Here is a 26,406-nt window from a genome sequence, read left to right as displayed (position 1 = left end):
TATCCTCGTTTTTTTAAACGCAGTTTGGCTGGTTTTTCATATATTTTTTACTTACTGTAGGAAAAGACTCACACAAACAATGTGTTGGTGTGTCTGAGCGTCCCGTCTGCGGCTCTCGGAGCTTTTTGAATCGCTGCCTACATCGCTGATTATTCCGATGGGTCCGGTGTTGACGGGCGTTTGGAGAACCAGCAGAGCAGATCAGGGCTTTGTGGGTATTATTAACGAATGGGGACGTTGTGTTCCTGCACCAGCGCCAGAAAAATTATGAAAGGCAGGACCTCGAAAATGTCGGCAAGCGTGGAAGAGATCGATGCAGCTGTAAGTGGACTTATGGAAAGATAATAACTCTTTTAAAAAAAACAACAAAAAAAACTGGCAATTTGGTTTAGTGATTGATGTTAACGGCTACTAACAATCGTCGCTGCTGCGTGGACTGAAAGTGACGTTGGTGGGAGGGAGACGCGAGCTGATTGGTTCGAGCAAAATAACGGCACGAGCAAACACGGAGAAGCTAACGTGAAACATCAAGATGAGAAAAATATATTGTCACAAAAGTTTTATTTTGAAAAAAGGTTCAGTTATTTCCCCCAAAAGGCCGGGCAGTGTAGTTTTTAGCAAATGTTACTTAAACTGGATGAAGTGGTGCATTTGTTGGGGACTATTTTCAGCAGCGGATTAATACACATTTGGTGCTTTAGTGACTTTTTTTGGCAGCATCTGTTGCCACTAAGCTAAAAGTGTTAGTGTGACTAAACTGGGTGAGTAGAGAATGGCTGAAATTTCATTTTTGGGTGAACCGCTCCTTTAACATTAACGACCTTTAGGGCAGCATGTCATGGCCAACAAATTAACTGTATTTTGGAATCTTTCTCTTTCTCTTCTTAGATTATTAAGGGAAGACATCAACATTTTATTCTAAAACTTTTAAGAAAGAGATTAAAATATTTACACCACGTTGTTCGTATGTAGAGAAAAATTTGCAGTCATTTTTTTTTCATCTATCAGAATAAAGTGATGGGTCATGAGGCCAAATTAACACAATATAACAGTAGAATATTTTGTGAATCAGTACTTTATATCACATCGACTCATTGTGGCTGAACATTTCAGTCTCAGAGCTTGTTTTGGTCTTTTTATGGTGTCGTTTGTCGTCATCCTGTCGCCACTCTCTCTCATTCATGCCGTTAGTGGCGACGTGTTAACGCTGTTTAAAGAGCCAAGGTCAGGAGATACGAAGGTGCACCGAGGGAAGGTCACATAGCTGAGCCGAGCGAGCCCGTGGAGGAGCTTTAATTGGGTGGAGTAACCACGGCAACAGTTGAGGCATTGCTGCTCGTAAAGAGACAATTGCATGGAGTGCCGTCACATCGCTGCGACGTGGAGGAAGTGCTGAGCTCTCTGCTGGGAGATTAAACCCCCTAGTAAAGTAACGCAAACAAATCCTTTTTTAAATCTGTTTTTCTGAATCACTGACAGACATTTTGCATCGAAAAAAAAAAAAAATTAAACGGGAAACATAAATATTCTAAAGCAGTCCTTTGTGTCAGAGCGGCAGCGTCCAGCAGAACCTCTGACAGATTAAACCCGGTCGAGTGTTTACGAGCCAAAGTGGGTGAAAATAAAGACCAGCAGCCGACAAATCTGCATCAACACAAACACGTAAAGAGCAGTTTGGATGGCGACACTGATTACGCCATAAGCTCCCCTCTGTGTGTGTGTGTGTGTGTGTGAGATACAGGGCAGTGGAGAAAAAAAAAATACGATTCAAAGTGAAAAGTGCTGATGTAACCAGAGGTTCGGCTTTAATCTGACATGTAATCCTCTTTTTATGAGATTTGACGCAGTTCACATCCCGCTGCAGGTTGACGGAGCCAGTCGGGACGGTTGTTCAGAAATATTTAGTGCATAAAAAAGTTACTTTTTAAAAGTCACAGGTCACAGATTACCAGCCACCCTGTAACTACAAATGTAATACTCACTGCAACTTTTATATTTATGACTTGTTGATTAGTTTTAAGATGGACAATAACGCCAAAAAGTCAAACAGATGCTAAATTAAACCCGCTAAATTCTTGAAAACACATAAATAACAATAACAAGGTGCAGGAGGAATTTCATTTTATGTGACTGACTGTGGTTACATTAAAGGAACATTGGTACATTTTTATTTCAAAACGTTAAAAAAAAAAAAAAAGAGTGTGAAAGAACGACAGTGTTGGTGACAAAGACATCCAAGGAAGTTAGCATGCTAACCAGTTAGCCACGTTCCAGCCAGTCTCTTAATGCCACTTTGTCCCTCAAGAGCAGGTTTTGAATCTTGACACTATGTAATGATCGCTGCTGCAGTCAGGTTGATAAGCAGGAGTGAAGTTAGATCGACTTTTTGATCCCAGAAATGACATTTTCGTAATCTACAAGAATGACAACAAGTCTCTTGTTGTCCAAACATCCCTGCCGAGTCATTCACATCACCCAGCGATAAAAGATGCAAATTCACGTCTTTGCATTGACAGGAAATGATTAACCTAAGACCATATTCAGATGTTGATCATTAGCTGTAATTTGACTACACATTCTGACTCACTCGCACCTGTAATGGATACCAGTTGCTACTAATTACTCCCCAACGACGGCCTGTTCTGTGCTGACATGTGTCGGTACATGAAACACAAGCGCTGCGCTTGTTTGGAGGTGGTTGTTTAGGAAGTGCAGCTCATCAGGACAGCGTGCACGTGGTCAGGAGGGACTATTTTTATCAGCCAGGCTGTAACCTGAAGCACCGACCCAACGTCAGGATGTATAAATAACAGCTTTTCACAGACACGGTGTCTGTTTATATTTCAGGGTGACGGGCTGGAAGTGTCCGAGAAGTACGCCATCATTTAACATTTAATCCTTAAAAACCAGGCGTTTTGGTCATTATGTGACATCTGTCCTGACCTTCGCTTATTGAACTCTTGCAGCCTGACCTGCGACTGGCAATGGACTACGTGAACAACAGCTACAGCTCTGGAGACACCATGAGCTCCTCCTTAGCCAACATGACCATCAACGACCAGCACCACCAGGAGAATGGAGTCGCCAAAATGAAAGGTCAGACGAACCAAAGAGACACTTCCTCTGTTTTATGTATCAGGATAAATGGCGACGTTAACAGGTAGAAATGAGTCTGAAGCTTTGTGAGATGCAAAAAAACGGGCGGGATCCGATATTGTGTTCGATTGGCCGACGCTGCAGCTTTCAGTCGCGTCACATCGTGAAGCAGCAGAAGTTGCAGGAGCTCCTCCGTCAGCACTCCTGCCGCATCGGCTCGGTCGTCCCGGTGAGGCGAAGCGAGGGCTCGGTTCTGTCTCGCGGCGCTGTTGTCTCGTCTGGGACAAGGTGACATAATCCCGATGTCATCATTCATTATCTTCTTATCGTGACATCAGACAATGCAGAGCCTCACACTCACCGGCGTGTGAATCAGCGAGCTATTTAAAAAAACGTGTTACGTAATGTTTTAGTTTCAAACCAATAAACACGTATTGTTGTTCCAAGACATCAACAGATTCACTGAGTGATACTGATGAGGTTTGATCTCTCTGGTATAAATTAGTCTGAAGGAGCAGACTGCAGCTCAACAAAAGAAAGAGTAACTGGTTTAATATAGCTTGTTTATGTGCAACAACAACAGAAATACCAGAACAACAACACAAAAGTTCTGAATGGTTACCAAGCACAAATGGAAATAAACACGTAGAGGCTGATATTAAGCATTTATAAGCAGTTTAATGCAGCTGTAAAGAGGCAGTTTTTCAGATATTTAGCTTCTAAAGTCGAGCTGAATCAGAAGGCAGACTGATATTTGCTTCCAGTGTTGTTAGTCAGCACAATCAGGTAGGGAGAAACCGGATCACCAGGACCTTCGAGTGAACCCGGCTGATTATGTGATCACAGGGCCGGCCAAAATCGAGCACCCGAGCCCAACGACTGCCAACTGACAAAACGGAAAACCGTACGAAGGTGGTTTTGTTTGTCAGGTTTTGGCTCCTGGCGCGACAGGACCGCTAACGTTAGCTGAACGACCAAACCAGTCAACCGTAACTGTCCTACAGAGTCCCTGTCGTCAGACTGGCTGCAGATGGTCTTGGACTTTGTGTTTGGACCCAGAACAGTTAGCTGCTGTTAGCAACAAGACCAGCCGGAGGAGCCAAATCAGTGAATAAGACGATAAATGTGTGTTTTGTGCAGTCGTCAGTGAAACACTCCGCTCCTACAGCGTCTGTTGAGATGAAATCTGATCTCTGTGCCACTTGCTTACAGATTAAAGTTGAATATTGGTTGATGAGTGGACGGCATGCTAACCAGCATCACGGCTAACTGAGCCAGGAGCCACTTAGCTAACACTAGCTAGCTACAGCTGAGGTTGTTTGTTTTTTTGGAGCTGTCTTTGAATTCTGGTCATATTCTACAAATGACACCGTGTTTATATGTTAATGCACTGCTTAAAGGAGATGATAATCATCTGACCCAATTTACAGGTTAAATATTAGCAGGTCGATCACTCTCTCGTTCTCTCAGCGCTTTAATCCCAGAATATATTCTTAACCGATCTCAAACAGCAGGGTTTATATCTCCGTGTGCGGTTTCCTGAAAGTCACTGCGGTACGTGTAGATTTGGGGAAAAGGGCTCCGGGCTCCCGAGGTTCTACTGTGCTTTGTTTTAATCCCACTTTACATAATGGATACAAGACATGCTCGACCGGCCCTGAGTGCCCGACTGCAGCTGCACTGTGCTCTGTAATCCAGCATCTGGGTCAGACCCCATCAGAACGAGCCCCTGTGTCTCCATCCTGTGTCACTGTACGCTACCAATTCAGCTCGGAAAACAATCAGGCTTTTAATGCAGCACAGAAAAAAAAAAAAAAAAAGAAATCCACATCTTTAATGGCTGATTGATTTGAAAAAGGGAAGATCTTGTTGTCTGTCTGCTCCGGTCTTGCTCAGATGAATATTAAGCGGGGAAAGATTGTTCAGCGTGTAGCTAATAATCAGTTCCAGTCTCTTCCCTCTCGTCCCAATGAACCATATGGCCAATTAGTGCGTAGCCTAGCGTTTCCCAGTTTACAGCCCTCACTAGTGCAGTCATTCTCCCCGTTTCCACTTCCCATCATGTCACGTACAAACAGGAAGCAGCAGCACACAGAGTCAGATCCGTCCGCAGACGTAAACAGCACGTTAATCAACCGTGAAACACAGGGTGAGTATCTGGTCTGTTGGAGTAGAAGTAGCGTAGTTTTTATAGTGTAAAGTTGGTTGTGTGGTTGTAGTTTCAATGTAGAGCAGTTAATGGTGTTTATTATGGTTTTAAAGATGATGTTGTTAACTTCTGAGTTAAAATGTCTGTAATTTAAATTTTTAGAGATGTTTAAAATGATAATGTGATGGTAGTGATGAACCTCCGACTTCCTTTTAGCTGTTGAGAGCTTGATAGTTTCATATGGCTTGGTCTTCTGTGTTTTGGTTCACTCCTACCACTCTCACAGTGTCGTTTTCAGATTTAAAGCTATAAAAAGCCACTAGGCTACTTCTGCTCGAGAGCAAACAGCAGTCTGAAAGAGTTAGAGACTCGCTGGTGAAGAAATCGGAGTATTTAGCAGCTAAAGAGTCAGATTTTAGTCGGTGGAGACCAAAAACGGAGCAAGAAGAGACAGAAATGGATGATATTAACTTAAATATGGTGATGATGTGTCATTTTATTTGTCAAATTGTTTCCTAAAGACCCTAAAAACTTCCACTTCTATAGCCAGGACTTACAGGAAACTGTTGGATCATCAATTAAAAAGATCAACAACTGAGAAAATATCTTGTTTTTTGATAAAATGTACATAAAATCTACATGATGGAAGGTAGAAACACCCAAAACTCACCATACCTCTTGTCTTTTCTCATTTTTTTATTTTATTTTTTAATAAAGTGCAACTGATGGACTCGCTACTGTGGCTGAGCCCAAGAACATCTCAGGCTTTTTGGATATTAGGCTGTTTTTTCAAAACATTACAGTCCTTACTTCGACGTACGACACATACTGTTGAGAAAAGATCCGTTCAATGGCTTAATGTTTAGTTTTTAAACCTGGTTCATGCTGTCAGTGGGACATTGACTGAGGTTGATCTCAGTTCTGGAAGTTCTAGTTTCATTTCAACTCTCTGTATGACTATGAACATGTGCATCTGAGTCCCAAATTAGAAAGTCATGTGTTTCTTGGCCACACAGGAGAACCTATATACTGGTGTTGGACTTATAATTAGTCTTATAACGGTGTTTAAAGGTCAAAGACGTATGTTTTCCCTCTTCTGTGTAGTTCTGGTTAACCATCAAGATTGTTTTGGTGTAAATTTGCAGAGTTTTAGTGACTTTTCCTCAACAAGCTGTGTAGCTCGCTAACTAACCGTCCAATATAAATTTCCAGATTATTTTAAATTGAGCGAACATCTTCTCAGTCATTCCAAAAATCCTAAATCTGTCTCCTGCTATCCCCCCACAAAAAAAGGATTTAATCTGATTATCTGCATTATGTTATCTGGATAATCGTGACATTAAATTTTCATACCATCCCCCCTCATGCTAATTATGGGTTTATCTCTCTAGTATAATGGAACTACGTGGCAGGCGGCTATAAAATGCAAATAAAAAAACCTCAACAGTGATTCTCTCTCATAAGATCATGACCTGGTTACTCGAGATAATCTTGTTGTGAGCGGTTTCATGTAGAACTATTTTTTTTGTAGGTGTGGAAGGACGAGAGGCTAGCCAACGAAGCTAACTAAGCTAGCTAACGTTATGATTCAACCAAGGAGAATGTCAGTAATGTTTACGTCCTGCGCTGTTGTCTGTCAAAATCTCAGTTTTTGTCTTTGTTATATCGTGTGATAACATGAATCATGTGTTTTCCTTCCTTTTAATTTTTCTCGATTTGAAATGAACAATGAAAGCCTCTAAATGTTTCTTTGAATGAATCTCTCCCAGAATGTTATAAGAAAGAAACTGTGTTATTTGTTTGAACTGTCCTTGTGAGGTGGTGACTGTCTGTCTTTTGTCGAGGTCATAACCCTTTTGATTCACAGCTCACCTGAAGATGAACGTCGCCGTCTGTGGCAGTGAGCCTCAGTCTTGACCTCCAGTTTACCTTTTGATTCACAGAGGACGAGGCGGCAGTCGGTGAGGACGGAGTGAAATCTGTGTCTGAACTCTCTGAAGCAGAGAGCAGCCACTGTGATGACGAGGTGCCGCCCGGTACGCCCGCCTTCACCCGACCCTTAACCCCTTCATGTAGCACGTTTATCCTTTTTTATCTCAAATAACGTTTTTTTTTTTGTTTGTTTCAGAGAAATAATTGGAGACATCTTGATTTCTGTTGGTTTTCTTTCCACCTCACAGTTTTAAACTCTAACCCACCTTGGTTTTGAATTTTTTGTTCCCTTCCTTGTGTGCTAATATTTCCTTTAAACCTGCCTGATATTCACTGGTGACAGTGAGGTAGCCATGCCATCACCTGAACACACTGCTGTAAGAGCCCGTTATCCCCCAACACGGTGCCACAGATCGCATGACTAACGTGGAAAATAAAGGCGCTCTGTGCCTGTAAGAATTAGCCACAGTAGCTCCGCTCCAACCTGGGTCCAGCATGCTTTGATCATAAATACTGAGAGTGACAAGCGTAGCGGCGTTGGAGGGTCATCAGGTTGAAAAGCCTCCCTTGATCCGTTTAAACAGCGAACGTGAGAAATACCACAACTGACCCAAACACGAGGTCAGGAGGTGTCGATTTAGCTGAGTCAACCTGAGGGCAGCCCGTCACACCGAGGTTAGAGTTAAAGATGAAACCTTCCTGTTTTCTCTGACTCGACGTCCGTTTTTCCCGCAGCAGAGACGTCTGCAGAGACGGGCGGCGTCGAAGCCGAGCTCTCAGAAACGGGGAGCGGCTCTCATGAAGACGAGGGGCAGCTCGGTACGCCTCCAGCCTTCCAGCTCTTTCCTCTTCTTTTCAGCTGCTTTGTGCATTCAGTTGTTTTTTTGTTTTTTTTTTTTGTTCCCGAGCATCTTTAAAAGATTAGTCGGACATGTTGGGAGATGCGCTTGTTCGCTTTACTGCCGAGAGCTAGCGCAGAAAATCAATACCACTCGCTGAAACTGTGTGACGGATGTGAAGACGCAGCCAGCAGCTTGTTAGCTTAGCATAAAGACTGGAAACAGGGGGGAATGGTTAGCCTAGCTGTGCCCAAAGGTACCAGCATCCTACATTTTAAATTGAGAGCTTAATCCAGGCTCCCTGCTTCCAGTTTGTATGCTAAGCTAAGCTAAGCTAACCTGTTTGCTGTAGCTTCAGGGTGGTAGAAAGCAGATATGTGTATTTCCCAAAATGTTGATTTATTAAGTTTTCAGACCAAAGCTGCCTGTGTGTTGGAGTGTGAACTAAAGCTTACAATCTGTTTCTTTCAGCATCTTTACTGGAATTGAGTGTTTTTGGTTTGTGTTTATTTTTTCTTCTTGTGGCTTCATTTCCTTTTTTTTTCTCTCTCTCTCTCTCTCTTTACGCTCGCTCTGATGGTTAATGCTCTGCTCCTTTCAGAACTGAAACATGATCATAAGCAGACTCAAACATGTCCTTTTTTTAAAAAAAAACAAAAAAAAGATGGTTACATCCCGGCTATTTCAGAATTTGGGGTGTGTGTGCGTGTGTGTGTGTGTGTGTGTGTGTGTGTGTGTGTGTGCGGCCAAACCACAGGCAGATTTAAGACTCCTGTGATCTGTTGAGCAGATGCAGCGCTCCCAGTCGAGGGGGGAACGCCAGAATAATGTTAAAACCAGCTGAAGCACCACATGGAGTGACCGGCTGAGGTGTGGTACTGCAGCACCACCTCAGACTTGCATACACCCGACCGCACCTTTATGCTCTTGAGCAATATATTAAACGGCTTTCCGCTCTGGGCTTTCTGCTTTAACCGACGACGTGCTGTATGTGGGCTTCCTATCGATTTTCTTTGCAGTGAGTGAGTGTATTAATCGTCCGTGACTGACGGGAAGTCGTTACTGATCATGTCTCTAATGTCTTTTCCATCCCTCTCACCATGTTCACCGTGCAGCAGGAGGAGCAACTTCAACAGGTGGGCTCTTAATTCTTTATTGATCGCACTCAGACTGAATTTATTTACTCCAGGAGATTGATATGAATACAGACATGACCACAGGTGGACTAAATGTTCTCTGCAATCTGTTGATGCAGATGCAGATTTGTCTTATATTGCTGACATTGCATTGCAGTCCAATATTGTATCGTTATATTGTGACATTGTTGATGCCATTGACTCCCAAAATGTCATATATCATGACCGCTGTCACGTTACTTGGTTGGGTTTAGGCACCAAACATTCGGTTAGGTTCAGATGCTAAATAACTAAAAGTAACTGTGGTGCCAACTTGTTTAATAGCTCTTTAATATTTTTGCTTTAATACTACAAAATTTCTAAATTATTTTATATTAAGAAGTAGTTTATATTATATTTTGATCACTTTTTTGTAGTGAAAATACTTATTTTGACGGTCTGTTGTTCATTGTGTTCACCGGAATGCATCATCTGTCGTTTGTCACCCCAGCGTGATGCATTACTGTCATCTCATCTCATTTTACTTTCATGTGAGCTGTTCTCCTCCACTGATCACGTCTCTTGCATCTTCACCTTCTTATAGTTTCTTTAGTGTTTTTTTTTTTTTTCCTTTTTTTTAAAATTTGGTTCATGAATTAGTCTCTTATTTTTCCTTACGGACATCAATTGCCCGGTTCTGTTCCCTTCTTTGATTATTTCTTTTTGGTTTTCAATGGGGAGATGGAAAACGAGTGCTGTGAATGTCACCATTAATCTGCTTTCCAAACAAATTAGCAAAGCCTGGTTCTGGAGTCCGCAGTGAGTTTGCGTTCGCAGGCGACGGATCAAAGCCCGATGAAGACGGAGCTGCTGGGGAGGGCGTTGACTTCGTGGGAGCTTCCTGCTCCCCGGACCCAGGAAACGAGGCGGTGGGAGAGTGCGGGAAGAGGCTAAGTGACTCTTTATGGGCCTCCGAAGACCTCAGCTGCAGGCCGGAGATAAGAGGGGACGCACCAGCCAGCAGGAGGAGCCCTGAGTGGACCGGAGCTGCAGACGCCCAGAGGGCGATCAGCCTGGACGCCTCCGAGTGCCTGACTGAAATCAACAATCTGTCTCTGGTTCGCAGCACGGCGCTGGAAGACCTGACGTCCATCGGAGACAGAAGCATGTGGGCGAATCAAGACGAGGAGCAAACACAAGACGGAGTGGCTGCAGATGGAGAAGCTTTTCAGCCCTGCAGTGACTCTGAAAGCACAGAAACACAACAAAATGAGTCCCAGCCCTTCGCTGATCCTCATTCAGAGGATCTTCATAGCAGTAGGAACATTTCCGAGGGTAGCCTTTTAACCAAAATGCCATCTGGCACGGCCGCTGAAAACGGCAGCAGTGACTCATCGTTACATAGGGCCGGCTATTCAAAGCCTGACATTTCTAATGACTCAGTCATGAGGAGCGATGTGGCTCAGACCACCGGTACCGCCGGGCCCCAGAAAACACCCCCCAACCCAGTCCGAAAGTCTTTGGTGCCGGTCCCGGTTTTCAAAGGTCTGTTTGCTGTCATGTTCACAGTTCAGAGTCCTCCTCAGTTAAACTCCTTCCACTTCTTTCATTTACAACGCAGCTTCTACTGTCTGTCACGCTGCACTCTCCCTCCGAATTCTTTCTCCGGACGTTAACTTTGACCCCGAGGAGAAGCTTGTTGTCCTCCCTCCCCACTTTTTAGCTTTCTTTTATTTGTTGTTTTTTCTTTTACAAATGTATTCCATGTCTCCATCTCTGCTCACTCTGCTGGTTTTGCAGCCCCCCCCCCAAACAAAAAGCCACGTTTTGTTTTGTCCACGAGCACTTTGTGTCACCGCGCATGCTGCATCTCTTCACATCACCAGTGACATTTCCTTTCTTTGCCATGAGAATGTGTTGAGGCACACACCTGGAAGTCTTCATTTATTTCACCCGGGTGGATTTAAAGCAGGAATTATAGATGTTAACAGTTAAATTGGGTCAGAATGTTTCAAGCCTGTTTTTTTTTTTTTTTTTTTTTTTACTCTCTCTTCTCTCTGCAGCTCCAAAGATGGATAACGGCTCTGCAGATAAGGTATGTGACCGAGAACATTATTAAAGGTGTGTCACACTTTTCTTTTCATTAAAGAGGAGGATTCTGTTTTATTACAACTTGGAGCATATTTTTGCGGCTTCGTCCGTCTCCTTCTGTCATTTATTACACCACAGTGTTGCTGAGATATGGGAACGTGGCGGCACTGGAGAAAGTGAAACACGAGAAACCAGATGATCAGATCTCCAGATCAGGAGGTTATTGGGACGAGATCCCACAGGCAATTATTTCCAAGCTGTGTTAATATAATTCCTTATGAAACAGTCTTGGTTGGATTTTGGTTGAGTTTAGGCTCAGAAACTTCTTGGATAGGCTGATGAAAAGAACTTATGTGCATAACTTAACTTATGTAATTATTTAAACCAAAACCATCATTTTTTTTCTTAAATCTGACCTGGTAGTTTTGATGTCTAAACTCTACGGTTATGGAGAAACATCAGCTTTAATTTAAAGTCAATTCTCTGACCACCAGATGGATGTGAGTCTGACACACACCTCTAGATACACGTCTTTATACTTCACCCCTGCGATAGCCATGGCTGAGGCATTTTTTTTAAATCAGTGTGAACACAATATCTATCTATTTGATGCAAATATCCACTTGAAGTCGAGGATGAAGTCATTAGAAGTTTGCACAAATGTCTAACAAGATGAAATGATGACGTTTTATATCCACGAGGTCAAAGGTCAGCTTCACTGGGGCGTCATGATCTTCTGTAAAAGATGTTCAGGAAGCTCGACCGGAGCGCGGAGGCAAACAGCCTGCGAGGGCGGTTGATTTTTTTTGTCTGTTTGAACTCCTGAAGGAGAATAAATGTCTTTCGCTGCCTCTCGCTCCGGTATGTTCATGAGCGAGTCGCTGACTTATAAGCTGGACACCAACAAAACTTGCAGTGATGAGAGCAGAACTGAACTGTGAAGTTATGAACCAACAAATGAAAAACACGACAAATGTTTTCTGTGACCGCAGCAAATATTTTGGCACGTGCAAAGTTTTTGACAACAAATAGAAAAAGACGACCAAGACTCTGAGAATAAAACCCAAGTTGTACTGAACCAGGATGATCCTTTCACATTTTACCTGTTCAGTTATTTTCCATCATTTTTCCTTTTGTTGAATCATTCCTCTGTTTTTCAGTCACTGTCATTATCATTTTTCCTCTTCATGAAAAAGACTCAAACTGCCACCACACCAACCTCTTCCCTTAAAAGACCATCTGTAGTCGCCAAGAGCAACAAAACACGCGCTTCCCCCCGAAACGGCCCGAGCTCCATCCCCGTTAAATCCACCACCACCACCACCAGCAGCAGCAGCAGCAGCAGCACAGGGCCCAGGCAGGCCGGAGTAAGTACAGGTCTGAATGCAGCGTAGAGGTTAGACCTGAGCCCGGTTCAGGACGGATGGATGGATGTTTCCTGGAGCGCCACGAACACTAACAAACCAAAACCTCGTCCATTCATCACTCATCACAGTTTGACGCTCATGCGCTCGATCACATCAGAGTTGTGTGATTTTCTGAGGTAACGTCTCCGCTCAAAAACTGAATAACTTGTTGTTGTGTTGTCGATTTCCAGGGTGCAAAATCTCAAACCCCTGGAGCCAAAACCACTCCCAGAACTTCAGCTCAACCAGGTACAGAATCAGGACCTCACCTCGTTTAACCTACTTTTGTTTTCATTTATTTATGTTTTTTCTGGGGTTTTAAGAATCACTTATGATGTGTCATATTTTCTGTGATACAGCTAATGCCAAGAAACCTCCCACTCCAAAAAATGACAAAGGTAAAACGTAAGAAAGCCAAAGCACGAATCATTAGACAGCACTTGTAGCCGCGCACAGCCACAGCGCCACAGTCTGATCCGGACCAGGATCAAACTTGGCCAGCTTTTAGCCAACAGAGCTCTTTGTATGTTTTCATCCTTATGATTTAATATGATTTCTCTGTTATTTTTCTCGCCTCAAACCTCTAACCCGTCACTTCTCCGACTGTTTTAAGATGCCCAGAGTGGACAGAGCAGCCCTGGTACTCCAAAATCTCCCGCCAGCCAAGCGAAGGCGGCGGCCGAGGCCAACAAGGTGAAGAAGGTGGCGGTGGTGCGTTCCACGCCCAAGTCCCCGGGCTCGCTGAAGGGCCGCCCGCCGGCTCCTCTGGCTGCAGCGGCGCCCATGCCGGACCTGAAGGGCGTCAAGTCCAAGATCGGCTCCACAGACAACATCAAGCACCAGCCAGGAGGTGGAAAGGTAACGACACCTCACACTGCACACAGTCCAAGACCTCAGTTTAGTTTGCAGCAGCTTTGGAGGCAGAAATACTATTTTTGGTAGGTTTGATCAGTAGGCAGATCCAGACGCCTCATCAACCGTCCCGCGGGAAACAGCTTCTGATGTTTCCACATTAAAGACACTTTGTCAAGCGAATTTGAAGCAAGATTTTGAAACATCCCAGAAGGAGAACTTGGCACGTATCCATCAACTTGTTTGTAGTATTTAAACTAGGATATGCAAAGTGTAGTTTCACCAGACGTTGGCCACACTTTGATAAACGCAGAAGAAGTAGGAGAGGTTTGCGAAACAGAGATATATTTTGTAACCAGAGCACACACTGCTACAGTCAGTAGAGCCTAATCCAATATCAAATAAAACATTTTTAGATTCACTACAACACACTACTGCTGGGATATAACATTTTTTTTAAACATTTTTTTGTGTGTAAATGTGTTTTAGCATCAAAAGCTCTGCATGTCTTTGTTCTAATAGCGCGTAGGCCGCAGTCACGTGTCAGATGCCTCCCTGCCGAAGTTTAGAAGGAGTTGTGATATTTATAGAGAGTTCACTCTGTGGAGGCGTCTTTGTCTCAGTGACATTTAAATGGCAGATCAAATCACCAGAAAAAACAACAAGAAAATACAAATCTCCTGAAAACCTCCTCACAGCTGGCTTGCATACAAACGGTGCTTCTGCTCATTTCTTGCTGATTTGTAATATTTCCTCTTCGGTCTTGTTCTGTTTATAAAATCACCTCAACCTGCATGTGGTTACACAAAAGCAACACAAGTTCTCAGCTGTGAACAAAGACTGTATAAAATAGTGGACGGTGGTTCCTGAGAAGTGTCTTAACGCTGCAGTCTGCAGGGGGTGACCACTGGTTGCAAAATGACGTCTTATTGTTTGTAATCTTGTGAGAAAATGTTCATTTGTAAACATTTTCACACAACCACATGACAAAATGAGTTTGGACCAGTAACGGTTCAGTAACGGGCCACGCAGCCCACTTACACTTGACCTGAATACAGTGATGGGTTGCAGCTCAGATCAAGTATTATGAATTCAGTTGCCAGTTTCAAGCCATCTTCAATACTTCATGATGTTCATTAAAGGGACATTCCTGTATTTTTAAACCAGGGCCCTGTCTGTTCTGGTGGATAAATGATTCACACCTACCAAGAGTTTTTGGATCCGTCCTCTACATCACCTCAGCGCAGTACGAGTCTTCGAATATCCTCCCAAGTTCTGCCCAAATATGGTCACTTGTGAATCCAAAAAAAAAAAAACAAGATGGCGGTGACAACAATGCCAAACAAAACTGTGCGTCACGATGGCTTCGCCCACTATTTATCGTACAGTCTTTGTTCCTGAATCAGTCGGTCTCTTTCAGGCTTCACAGCTCATGTCTCAAAACATCGTCCACGCTCAAACTCTAAAAGCTGACGTTTTCATTTTTCCAGGTACAAATCCTTGATCAGAAGGTGGACTATAGTAATGTCCAGTCTAAGTGTGGCTCCAAAGACAATATCAAACATGTACCCGGTGGCGGCAATGTGAGTAACTGAGGGATGAACTCAACACCAGACTCTTGAGTATCTCTGCAGTTATGATCATCAAAACCAACTTTTGGTAAAAAGCAGAAAGTGTTCTCTCTTATTTGTGCTCTCCATGTTGAAATAAATGATCAGAAGATGTACAGTCACAATCACTAATAAAACCTTTAAATAATTAATTAGCTTTTCTTTTTAGTTCTTGCACTAAAAGCTCAATGTGAATTTAACCAAAAGTTCACTGCTTTAATGGATTAAAGTTGGCATCTGTAACATTTTTAGTAGCTATTCATACATTTATATTGACATTTGAAGACACTTTTAAACTGCTATTTGTCACATTTTGCACAATATTTGTATTTTCATGCACTAAAGAGTACAAGAATACCTGCTGTAGTAACACACGTTGCCTCCTCAGGCAGTGTTTCTGTGCTTAAATCAAACAGCTGGAACAGAAGTACAAAGTTATGGATGGCAGCTTTAATGAGATCATTCAAAATATGTCTAGTCTTCATCCCTTCAACATCTTATCTCCTCCTTTTTGGGCTGATCCCCTTCCTGCAGCGACTCCCGTTGTCACGTCTGAAGGATTTTATTTGTCTTCACGCACCTTGCAGGTCCAAATCCTGGACAAGAAGGTGGATTTGTCCAACGTCCAAGCTCGCTGTGGGTCTAAAGACAACATAAAGCACACGCCTGGAGGAGGGAAGGTGAGGAATCTGAGTCTTTTATTATTTCTGAGCTCACGAAAATGATTCCTCGGCGCGAAGTGGAGGAAGTTTGTAGGAATAAGGGGGAATTTAAACATGTCGCATGTTTGGAGCATTTTCATTTATTTATACAGAACAGCTACAGTATTTGTGGTATCAACATTTCTCACTGATATTGTTTTCTTATTAAAGGTATACTATGCAGGATTTATAGACTCGTACAGGAGTGATCTGTCTCAGTCGTCACTTATGGCTCACTAGACGTGTGTGGTGGTGTCAGTATCTGCAGTGAATCGGCTCTCTGCTTGTGTTTTCTGTGTTCGGTTGTTATGTTAGATTAAAAAAAAAATGAATCGTTCCTTCTGAGCGACTTATAGAGGAACGAGTTAAGGCTCCGTTATTAAATTAGTTGGTGTTTGTTTCTACTGAAACATTTTTTATCTTGTCATCTTCAAAAATCTATTTTTTCACTCTGAAAAATAGTTCCATACATGACTTTTTTTTTCCCCTAAAGTTTTAAATTTTTTGACGTTTTCACCGATGTGAAAACAAAAGAACTTTAGAAAGGTTAAACAAAAAAATCACTCAGTTTTAAACATTTTCTTTCTTTTTTTTTTGATGTTTTCACAGATGGAAAGAGAATTAAGGAAGTATGAAACTGAAATTTAAACAATTTTAAAACAAGTATCTAAGCATTTTTTCACATTTTCACAGATGGAAAAAAAAATAAGAGACTAAGAAAAAAACCGTCAGGAAATTTTTTAAATTTTTTTTTTGTCAGAAAATCATTTTCAGAAAAACATTTGGGGGAAAAAAGGCCCACTCTGTTTTTTGGCAAGATTTTTATTTTTATTTTATTTTTTTAAATTTCTCTCTTTATTTTTTTTTTTCAGAAAAGTTTCTGAACATTTTTTTCTGAAACTTTTCTCATGAATTGTTTTTTTCACTTTTTTTTACCCATTAAACAGATTGAAATATATTTTTTCTCTGGAATTGTTTTTTGTTTTTCAAGAGAATTAGAAACATTATCCTGGCAAAACCTTTCCATGTTTTCACGTTTTCACAGATGGGGAAAAAATCGTTCACTCTGTTTCTAACATGTAAAGACTTTTTGTCTCAGAACAATTTCTGAATATTTTTTTGTCTGATGTTTTTTTCTGAAAATTGTCTCAGATTTTTTTTTTTTGTTTGTTTTCATCCAGTTTCTCACATAAAAAAACATTTTTCTTCCATCAGTTTTCAAGTCACAAACACAGAAGAGAAAACAGTTCTCTTCTCTCAAATCAACTGGAAAAAAAATAATAAATCCTCCTTTGTCCCTCGAGGCTTCTGTACTCTCCTCATTCACTCCTCAGCCAGTGTTGAATGGCGCATTTACAATCCGACACATCCTGCATAGTATGCCTTTAAACTGGAGGTTGACTTGGTGCTGTTACAGTGGTGTGAGGCTTCACCTGCAGCCTGGCTCTTCTCAGTGACTGCCCTTACCTCTGCACTCTTCCAGGTTAAAATACTGGATGAGCAGGTGGATTATAGTAATGTGCAGGCTAAGTGTGGCTCCAAAGACAATATCAAACACACACCCGGAGGTGGTAATGTGAGTAACTAAAGGATCTGCTCATCAGAAGATTCTTGAGTATCTCTGCAGTTTTGATCTTGAACTTGTTAAAAAATAAATGAAAGTCCTCCCCCCCGTCCTCTTTAATCAGCCCCGGTCAGACCTCACTCCCCCCCCGAGCCTCCGACTCGTCCCTCAAAGATCTAATTTCCTCTCCAGAAAAATGGTCCTCATTCGCAGCCCTGCCGCTGTTGCTTTCTCCAGGATAACCATCTTCTTTCCCCACATATCAACTTTCCAGGTACAAATTCTTGATAAGAAGTTGGACTTAAGCAATGTGCAGTCCCGGTGTGGCTCCAAAGATAATATAAAACATGTACCCGGTGGAGGCAACGTGAGTAGCCAGCTGCTGACGGGCAGCAGTTGCCAGAAACCTTCTGGTTGCTTCTACTTAATGCATCTTCACAAAAGGAGCAGGATGTCCGAGTGCACGAAACCTCCCGTCTGTGTGAAACCTCGATGACCCCAAACACTCTGTTAACACCTCCTATTAACAGATTTATCATCAGACTTTACAGTCATGAGCATTTCATACTCACAGCTACAATAACACTAAACCGTAGACGCACCTGTAGTTTCCTCTCTGCATGTGCTAGATCTTAAAAAGTACATGTAGGTTCTTATATCTGCTGTGTTTCTTATTAGAATTAGTGCCGTATCGATTGTGTAGGTTGCATTTTTTATAGCCGTTTGACTCCTTTATGTACTGTCGGCTAGTTTAATCTACATAAATGCTTCATATTCTATAAGATCATCACGTTTGTAGCGTAGCTGTTCTCTGAAAAGTCATTTTGTAATGCAGGAACAGCTTTGTGACAATGCGAAATTTAATTTACTTAAGTTATTGAATAAATGAGCTGCAGTACGTACAGTGTTTTCCTCCAAATTGTTGTGGAGTGGAAGTAGAAAGAAGCAGAAAATGTAAATATTCTAGTCTCAAGTAGAAGTACCTCAAAATTGTCCTTATGTACAGTACTTTTTTGAATGTATAATATTATTTATAATAAATAAATCATATTTTATAAGCTCCTTTTATGTTATGTATGTAAAAATCTGTCAGGATATTTGTAACTAAAGCTCTCAGATAAATGTTGAGGAGTAAAAAGTATTTACAAAGTACTCGAGTAAATACACCAAGTTACATTTCATCACAGCAAATCTAGTAGAGTAAAATTATTTTCCTCTGAGAGAGAGAGAAGCTTGAAGTTGTCCAAAATAAAAAAAATACTCAGGAACAAGAACCTTGTATTTCTGTCTACAGTCACTGAGTCGAGGGTCTCTTCTGTCGCAGCACACGGTGTGATGTAATGCTCATGATCTAATGTAAGCGTGATAAACCTGTTGACTCTGTGCTCGTCAGTCAGTTTGATGTTCAGAGACTTTTACCACCTAAACCGACCCTGAAACAACCTGCATGAGTCCGACTGATCCCTGCCTCGAGTTGTAAAACTGAAAAAAAAAATCCTCCTCACAAGCGGAGAATCTTAATCCCAGAGTGGTAGAGTGAAGTGATCGTGTCATGAAGCTGAGCAGAGGGAGTCTCCGTCAGTAACACAGAGGCTCTGTCCTCTCTTGTGCCTGCTGGGCTGAGCGCTGACGTGACCTCAGCCGGGAGACTCGAGTCTTTGTGTCGGGAGACAATCGGCCATGACAGGAGAGACGATGAGGTCACTGTGATGATCAATGAAACGGCTTTTATTAAAGATGCAGAATATGATCCATTGAACCTCACACTAAATGTTTTTTTTAACACGGATCATTTTCCTGCATTTTGTTTTTGAATGACAGTAAACGTTGCAACGGTCACGGATGACAGAAGTTTAACATCTAACCCAGTGTGTCCTCACCCGTTTGATCAGTGTGTCTCTGATGTGGTAACACGTGTAGACGACTGATAGTTTGTAGGATCAGCTGCATGTACACTGAGTTTAGAGTCTGAGTGTCGCGCTGAATTCAAACTTTGCTCGTCTTTTGTTTTGTTGCCCTCGCAGGTTCAGATTGTGCACAAAAAGATCGATCTGAGCAACGTGCAGTCGAAATGTGGATCGAAAGTCAACATTCGCCATAAACCAGGTACGATCGGGCTTGTTTGTCCTTCAAGGTAAAAGAAAATGAGTTAAGACACAATGAAGTATCGGCGTGTTTCATCTGGTCGTCTGCCGTCCTACGTGCTTCTGCGTTTGGTTTTATAATGTCATCATGTTGTGTTTTCATCAGGCGGTGGAAATATCGAGATCAAGAATGAGAAGCTGGAGTTTAAAGTCCAGTCTAAGATCGGCTCTCTGGACAACATCGGCCACGTTCCTGGAGGCGGACAGAGAAAGGTGAGGACGTCGAGACCAGACTCAGTGTTCATGGTGTCATGTTCGACTGATCGCACAGGAGCTCATAAAGCTTTCACCCATTATAATGACTGACGGATGAACTTGAACGCAGCATGAGATAGAGGACAATAAGGAAAATGTAGGAAATAAGGGAAAATATAGGAAATACAGGAAAATGTAGGAAATAGGGGAAAATGCAAGAAATGAAAGAAAATGCAGACAATACAGGAAAATGTAGGCAATTAATGAAATACAGGTAATGAAGGAAAATACAAGAAATAAAGGAAATTGCAGAAAATAAGGAAAATGTAGGCAAATAAGGCAAAATACAGGAAATGATGGAAAATACAAGAAATAAAGTAAAATGCAGAAAATACAGGAAAATGTAGGAAATAAAGGAAAATGCAGGAAATAAAGGAAAATGTTGAAATAAGGCAAAATGAGAGAAATTAAGGAAAATGTAGAAAATACAGGAAAATGTAGGAAATGAAGGAAATTGCAGGAAATACACGAAAACTTAGGAAGTGAAAGAGAATGTAGGAAATTGAAATAAACAATGCAGTTTTCTGCATTTTCCTTCATGTTCACTCTAAAATTGTGAAAGCTTCTCAGGTGTTACGTCTGCATGAAGTCAACGAGGGCCTGATGACTTTTTCTAATCACAACAGAAGTGAAGTCGTCCACATTGATTTATCAAAGACACTTTTGGGGGTATAAACACACCGTTATATCGTTCATCTCATCCTTTCCTCCTGAGTTTGACATCACATTTTGTTCACGTTTTATCTTCATCCAGCTGATTTCACCTTCATCATAATTTATTTGTCGTTTTCTTTTCTTTCTTTTTCTTCTCTTCTGTTTTTGCTTTTTACACGAGTTGTGTTGCCTTTTTGATTTCTGTTTGACGCCATCACGTGTATTTTCGTTGCATGCCGTGTCATTTCCTTTCGCTGGGGCTCGTCTGTAGAGGGAGAAGGGGAAGGAGGCAGAGGGGAGTACCTCAGACAGCCCCTCCATCCCCTCCCCCGCTGTCACCCCCCCTCAGTCACCTCCGACTGTCCCTTCAGCTCCCATCACCCCCATCCTGACGAACCCCCTCATAAAGATTGAGGACTCCTGTAAGTACTCGCCAGATGTGCTTCAACCTGCAGCACACACGTTTGTTTTCATCAGTGCATTCAAACAGGTTTCACATCCAACATCTTTATGGCGCTGGTTTATCTACATAGTATATTTTGTGTATTCCTGTAAAGAAAAACAATGGGTTTTATTTTGCACAAAAAAAGTAAGGATAGAAAGTAACACACATGGAGGAAGAGGCAGAAAATCCAGAGGGCTTATTTGAAGCCTCCACCTGAATAAAAAGATGCCACAGTGTTACAGAAAACACATGATTAATGTACCGAAAACTTTAGTAGGGGCCCAATAAACCAATTATAAACCTGCGAATTTACAACAGATGACACAGAGAGACCCTGAATGATTTTGGTCCCATTTTGCGATCCAGCGGCTTCAGTCAGACTGAGAGCATCAGTCAGCGCCACTGTCGTCCAGCAGGGGGCGCTTTACGACATGTAACTTCTTTTTAAAACTTAGAATAAACTTAGAGAAAAACCTTCCTTGCCCTTCAGGGCTGCATAGATCCAATACTTTCTGGCTTCTTTCCTCCTCTATGACAGTAAACTGACATCTGAGGACGTCATCTTGGGCTTCAGGAACACTTTTTTTAGACCAGACGTCTCATAGATGAATCAAGAAAACAATCAAACTTTTAATGACAAAATAATCATTAGTTGTTGAATTTTGGACATGTTAAGTTGATATTCCATACAGTGTGTGACCTCCACCTGTGACCTTCCCGCAGATTGAGAGCCACAAACTGAGTTTCCGTGAGACGGCCAAGGCCCGCACTGACCACGGCGCCGAGATCATCTCTTTGGAAGAATCCCCCCAACAGCTCAGCACCGTGTCCTCCTCCGGCAGCATCAACATGGCCGACTCCCCGCAGCTCTCCACACTGGCCGACCAGGTGTCCGCCTCTCTGGCCAAACAAGGCTTGTGAATGCCCCCCTTCCACCTCCACCTCCACCTCCACCTCCACCTCCAACACACGACCACGTAGAGGAGTTGTGATGCCTTCCTCATTATTTCCACAGGACTTTTTTAGCTACCCATCACTGTTTTATCCCTCACTAACCTTTGAAACTGTTCTTGAGGCGTTACTCGTAGAGGTCTTGAGAAAAAAAAAAAAAAAAAAGAAAAAAACCAACACATTAACAAAGAAGGCCAAAATGTATTTGATTTCTCTCTGTGGTCTTTGATCTCTTTTATTTGCTCTTTCTACCTTTTGTAAGTCTCCCTTTAAGAGTTAAAGCACCCCAGAAGAGCAAAATTCTCCCTGTGAATCTGAAACTATCGTCATATGCATATCCTCGTAAAAATCTGACGTCATTAACTCTCGGTTTCCTGTCACATTGACTGTGAACCCTTTTAGGAAATGGTCTTTAATCTCCCCTTCGATGGGTGTCTCTCCCCTCCCCCCTGATGTTCTTTTTTTTCTTTTTCATTTTGGATAAAAAAAACAAAACAAAACACAGAATATTAATTTGTAAACTGGAGGGAGATGCAGACTGTTAGGTGCCAGTTTGTGCTAAAGCAGAAGGAGCAGTTACAGGGTAAAGAGGAGGTGTGTGACGAGAGGAAAAACCGTTAGAAAGAAAGAAAAGTAGCAACATTTTTTTTTTTTTCGTCAAGGCAGAAAAAAAAAAAGAAATGCTTTCAGACCTCACTGCTGTCTTCGCTTCATGTAGTCCCGACATGTGCTGCACCTCCGGCTACTGTAGGGGTGTAACCCGGATTGAAAAAAGACAAAAACAAAAAAACGAACGGCTAGAGTAGAAACTTTGTGTTGGGCACAGTTTTATAATCGTATTCTGTGGATATATGACATGTATTTGATATGAAGAAAACATTTGTATTGTGCCTGCTACTGTCAGTGTTATTATTATTTCTTTTTTTGTTACTGCTCTATTGTAAATGCGCTAAAAGCTTGACGTACAAGGAGGAAAAATTAACCTTAAGGCATTTAAAGTGTAACTTTCATGGCCAAATTGAAGAGGAGGGCGAGCTCATCACCGATTACTGTATTTAAACTGCTATATGCACATTAAAGGTAGCTAGAATAATGTTCATTGCAATTTTATGGAAAAATACGACGATTCTTAAAAGCGAGACTACGTAACTTCTGCTAAACAAACAGGGCCACCAGGAGGGAAATTTATTAGACGATGCTAGATGCTAAAATGCTAAGCTATGGTAAGACTAGCACAAAAGTAAACGCACCGACCCAGTGTTGTTATATTTACTTCAGCTAACGTTAGCCACCATAAGCTAATGGTCTCACCAGACCAGGTAAGGCTTACGCAAAAAAAAAAAAAAAAAAAACAACTCTTCAGTGTATTTAACTGATCGAAGGTGCTTCTACTGCTCAATGAATTCGACTTTGTCAAATCAAAATAACGTTACTTCGTCTCTCTAACGTTGCTGTAGTCTCACTTTGAAGGTTAAAAAAAAAAACAACAACTAGTATTTTAAACTTCACTCAACCAGAATGACTTGTTTTATTTGAAGCAGATGGATGGATGATGATGATGATGATGATGATGATGGATGATGGACGATGAAAGGATGGGTTGATTGGGCCAAGTTGAAAAGAAGGATTCGGAACGCAGCAAGAGTGAAACTGTACAGCGCTGAGTTCATCTGCTCGGGCTGGTTAATCATTACGCTTGTATCTGTACCTGAGCACTGAACATGTAGGACTCATGAGGGCGTCACTGTCCGCTGGTTGCGTTTACGTTCATTGATTTAAATATACTCCAGTTCTCTGCAAAGAAACTAAATGGCCAAATGTAGGTGGACATCTGGATATTTCACCTTTTAACTGCAGTGTTGGAGCCTGGCTGCAGGATTTTCCAGGAAATCATCCATTTGCTTCACAAGTGTGAAACTGAAACCACTGAAACTTTATGCATCTTTATGTCCAGTTTTTAATGTCATGTCGTGAAGGTGCTGTTCTCATGGTCTGGTTAACCTCAGGCACATTAAACCATTTGGTTAGTGTTTGGAAAAGATCATGTTTTTTCTTCCCAGGTGCTGTTGCCACAAACATGGCTGGAAAATGTCTCAACGTCTCATTAAAAATATTCAGTGGTTTCACATTTGTAATAGCTAGAAATCACACACATTCTCCTAGCTGGCGCGCCAACAATGTCTAGTTTTTTTTTTTAAGAAATGGTGAAACCCTGTCTTGAACAGTGGTCTCTCCCTCGGCAGCCATCTTGCCAGGCTGTCAAGCCAATGATGTCCAATGTCCAGTATTTAATGTTGAAATTCTGTCTTGATCAGTGGTCTCTCATTCGGCAGCCATCTCTCCTAGCTGGCACGCCAACAATATCCACTGGTTTTGCAAAAACAAATGTTGAAACTCTGTTTCATATAGTGGCGTCTTCCTTGGCAGCCATCTTACCAAGCTGTCAGGCTGATGATGTCCAATGTCCAGTATTCAATGTTGAAGGTGCATCTTGATCAGTGGTCTCTCACTCGGCAGCCATCTCTCCTAGCTGTCGCGCCAACAATTTCCAGTAGTGTCACACGTTCAAATGCTCAAATTGTTGAACCTCCGATGCGATCAGGCCACCACCTCCTCCTCTACCTCGTTACAAGAGAGTCCTGTAATCAGAGCGTCATACGACACGTAGACGTCGCAGGAATGTTGATGTATGAAACAAGTCCGTGGTTTGCAGAAAACGTAAAATGCCAGCATTTCATTCAGTTGACTGGACTGGAGATTTTGAGCATTTGATAAAAAAAAAAAAAAAAAAAAATGTTCCTGCCAAATGTGCGAATAGGAAGTTTGCAGGGTTCTCCGTATACGTTCGAGGGAGTTTAAATGAAATGAATGCAACCAGCCGGAGATTAATTACCTGTTTCCTCAAAAGTTTTCTCCGTTCATGTGCTCGAAAAAAATGTCCTAATGTTGATCAGTATTCCTGGTGATTCATCACTTAATACTTGCATTGATATAAGTGAAACTTCTTGCATGCATCTCATGTAAGAGACGGCCGTCTGCTTGTTGCCTCCCTTTCACTAAGTGGTCTCTTCGTATATCCTGTTTATATTCGACTCTCTGGATTTGGAGGGATATACTGAAAATACATGTGGTCGTAGGTGGTTATCAAGAGTCAAAACGTCCCACACTTTGCTCCCAAACTGTGTGTGTTGAGATTAAAATCGTGTCTCTGTGATCGCAGAGATGCTACTTTAGGCTCGAAGAGCAGACACATAGGACTTAAGGGTGTGCTTGCAAACATTACCTGCATGCTAGATTCTTGGTTCTTTTATTACAAATAGACCACATTCGTCTCAGTGTGCAGGACAGACGTGATGCTGAGGGACGGGAGTCTCAACCCTCCCACGGCGCAGGAGGAGGAGATGATGAGTGTGCGGTAAAGTTTGTGTGCTTTTGGTGGCTCCTCTCCATGTATGTTTGTGCTGGAAGCAGTCGGAGAGGTTTTTTTTTTTTTCTTCTTCTTTTTCTGCAGTAACAAAACTCATCACCTTTCTTTGGTTACTTCTGACGCTGTACAGTTGTGGAAATGTGATTGTTCTCGTTATTGTGCATTTTATCAATAACTGGTTTATGATGATTCTCGTTGCTGTATATGTGTATTTGAAAATAAATGCTATGAAGTCACTTTGGGCTTGTGGTCAGTTTGAGACGCAACAAACGAAAAATCACCAAAGTCACATTATACACACCACTCGTCCACCATTTTGTTTCAGCTTCATATTCGACGTTGGTGTTACATAGTTATTGTTTTCTAGTGTTAATATACTAAAGAACATGTTAAAGTAAATAACACATTTACATCTATGTGCAGAATAAACTCTACACTGTGGGTCAACTGATTATTGGATCTGATATTTACCATTTTTCAGATTATCAGAATCAGTTTTTGTGTTTCTTTAAATTCACATGGTTGAGAATCACAATCGGCAAAATCAGGTTTGTGTTCGTCACAACAATCCTCATGTTTGACTCATGACATTATGACAGGAGGGACGGTTCTGTTCCCAACTTTATCTTTGGACTTTACACCCAAGGATGTTTTTTGTGTGTGTGTGTGTGTGTGTCCAGTGATGTTAACTGTCACAGACAAACTCTAAATCTATTTAAATACAAATCATACCAGTGGTTCAGGCAACGTAACGTACAAACTATTCCCCGTATTACACATCTGGCAACCCCTGGAAATTAACTTGTGATCCACTTGGGTGTCCTGACTCCCGGATTGAAAACCAACGCTCACAATGCCTGAGTTTAAAGTCGTTCTTCCAGCTTCAGAGTGGTTATGTGCGTCAACTCAATGTGGGAACAACATGGACTTTTTGTTGCTCAGAGTGTTTTAAAGAGCACACTGGGGCCATTTCAGGTATTTGAATGACAAGGAAGACTAAAAAGATCATGCAAGCCATCAAATATAGTTCACAAACATGCGTGTTACCATCAGTCTAATTATTATTAGTTGGCTGGTCGGCAGAGAGAGACTAGAAATTGTCTCACGTGTTTCCAGGAAACTGAAATAAGATGTTATTATTTTGAGAGATTTCTTCTAAAGGACTGATACATTTT

General features: G+C 41.9%; 1 protein-coding gene across 12 annotated transcripts; it reads left to right on the top strand.

Moving 5' to 3' along the window:
* On the top strand, window positions 1-25,467 carry mapta (microtubule-associated protein tau a). Of its 12 annotated transcripts, XM_037081438.1 has the most exons (17): window positions 1-321; window positions 2,967-3,096; window positions 7,189-7,281; window positions 7,913-7,996; window positions 9,132-9,152; window positions 9,927-10,676; window positions 11,195-11,226; window positions 12,419-12,589; window positions 12,820-12,877; window positions 12,988-13,026; window positions 13,242-13,486; window positions 14,971-15,063; window positions 15,678-15,770; window positions 17,630-17,722; window positions 19,380-19,461; window positions 19,606-19,712; window positions 21,577-25,467. In XM_037081438.1, exons 1-17 carry the CDS (start codon window positions 229-231, stop codon window positions 21,772-21,774), a joined length of 2,382 nt encoding a protein of 793 aa, XP_036937333.1. In that variant the 5' UTR covers window positions 1-228; the 3' UTR covers window positions 21,775-25,467. The 12 variants fall into 12 exon arrangements, with proteins under 12 accessions (XP_036937333.1, XP_036937336.1, XP_036937335.1 ...); XM_037081441.1 differs by lacking the exon at window positions 9,927-10,676 and having other exon boundaries at window positions 21-321; window positions 7,916-7,996; XM_037081440.1 differs by lacking the exon at window positions 9,927-10,676 and having other exon boundaries at window positions 21-321; window positions 9,135-9,152.
* Window positions 25,468-26,406: the final 939 nt, after the last annotated feature.

The sequence above is a fragment of the Acanthopagrus latus genome, chromosome 20 (assembly GCF_904848185.1).
Source record: "Acanthopagrus latus isolate v.2019 chromosome 20, fAcaLat1.1, whole genome shotgun sequence".
Taxonomy (NCBI): domain Eukaryota; kingdom Metazoa; phylum Chordata; class Actinopteri; order Spariformes; family Sparidae; genus Acanthopagrus; species Acanthopagrus latus.
The sequence above is the reverse complement of the archived record's forward strand: the minus strand, read 5'-3'. Positions and strand labels throughout refer to the sequence as shown.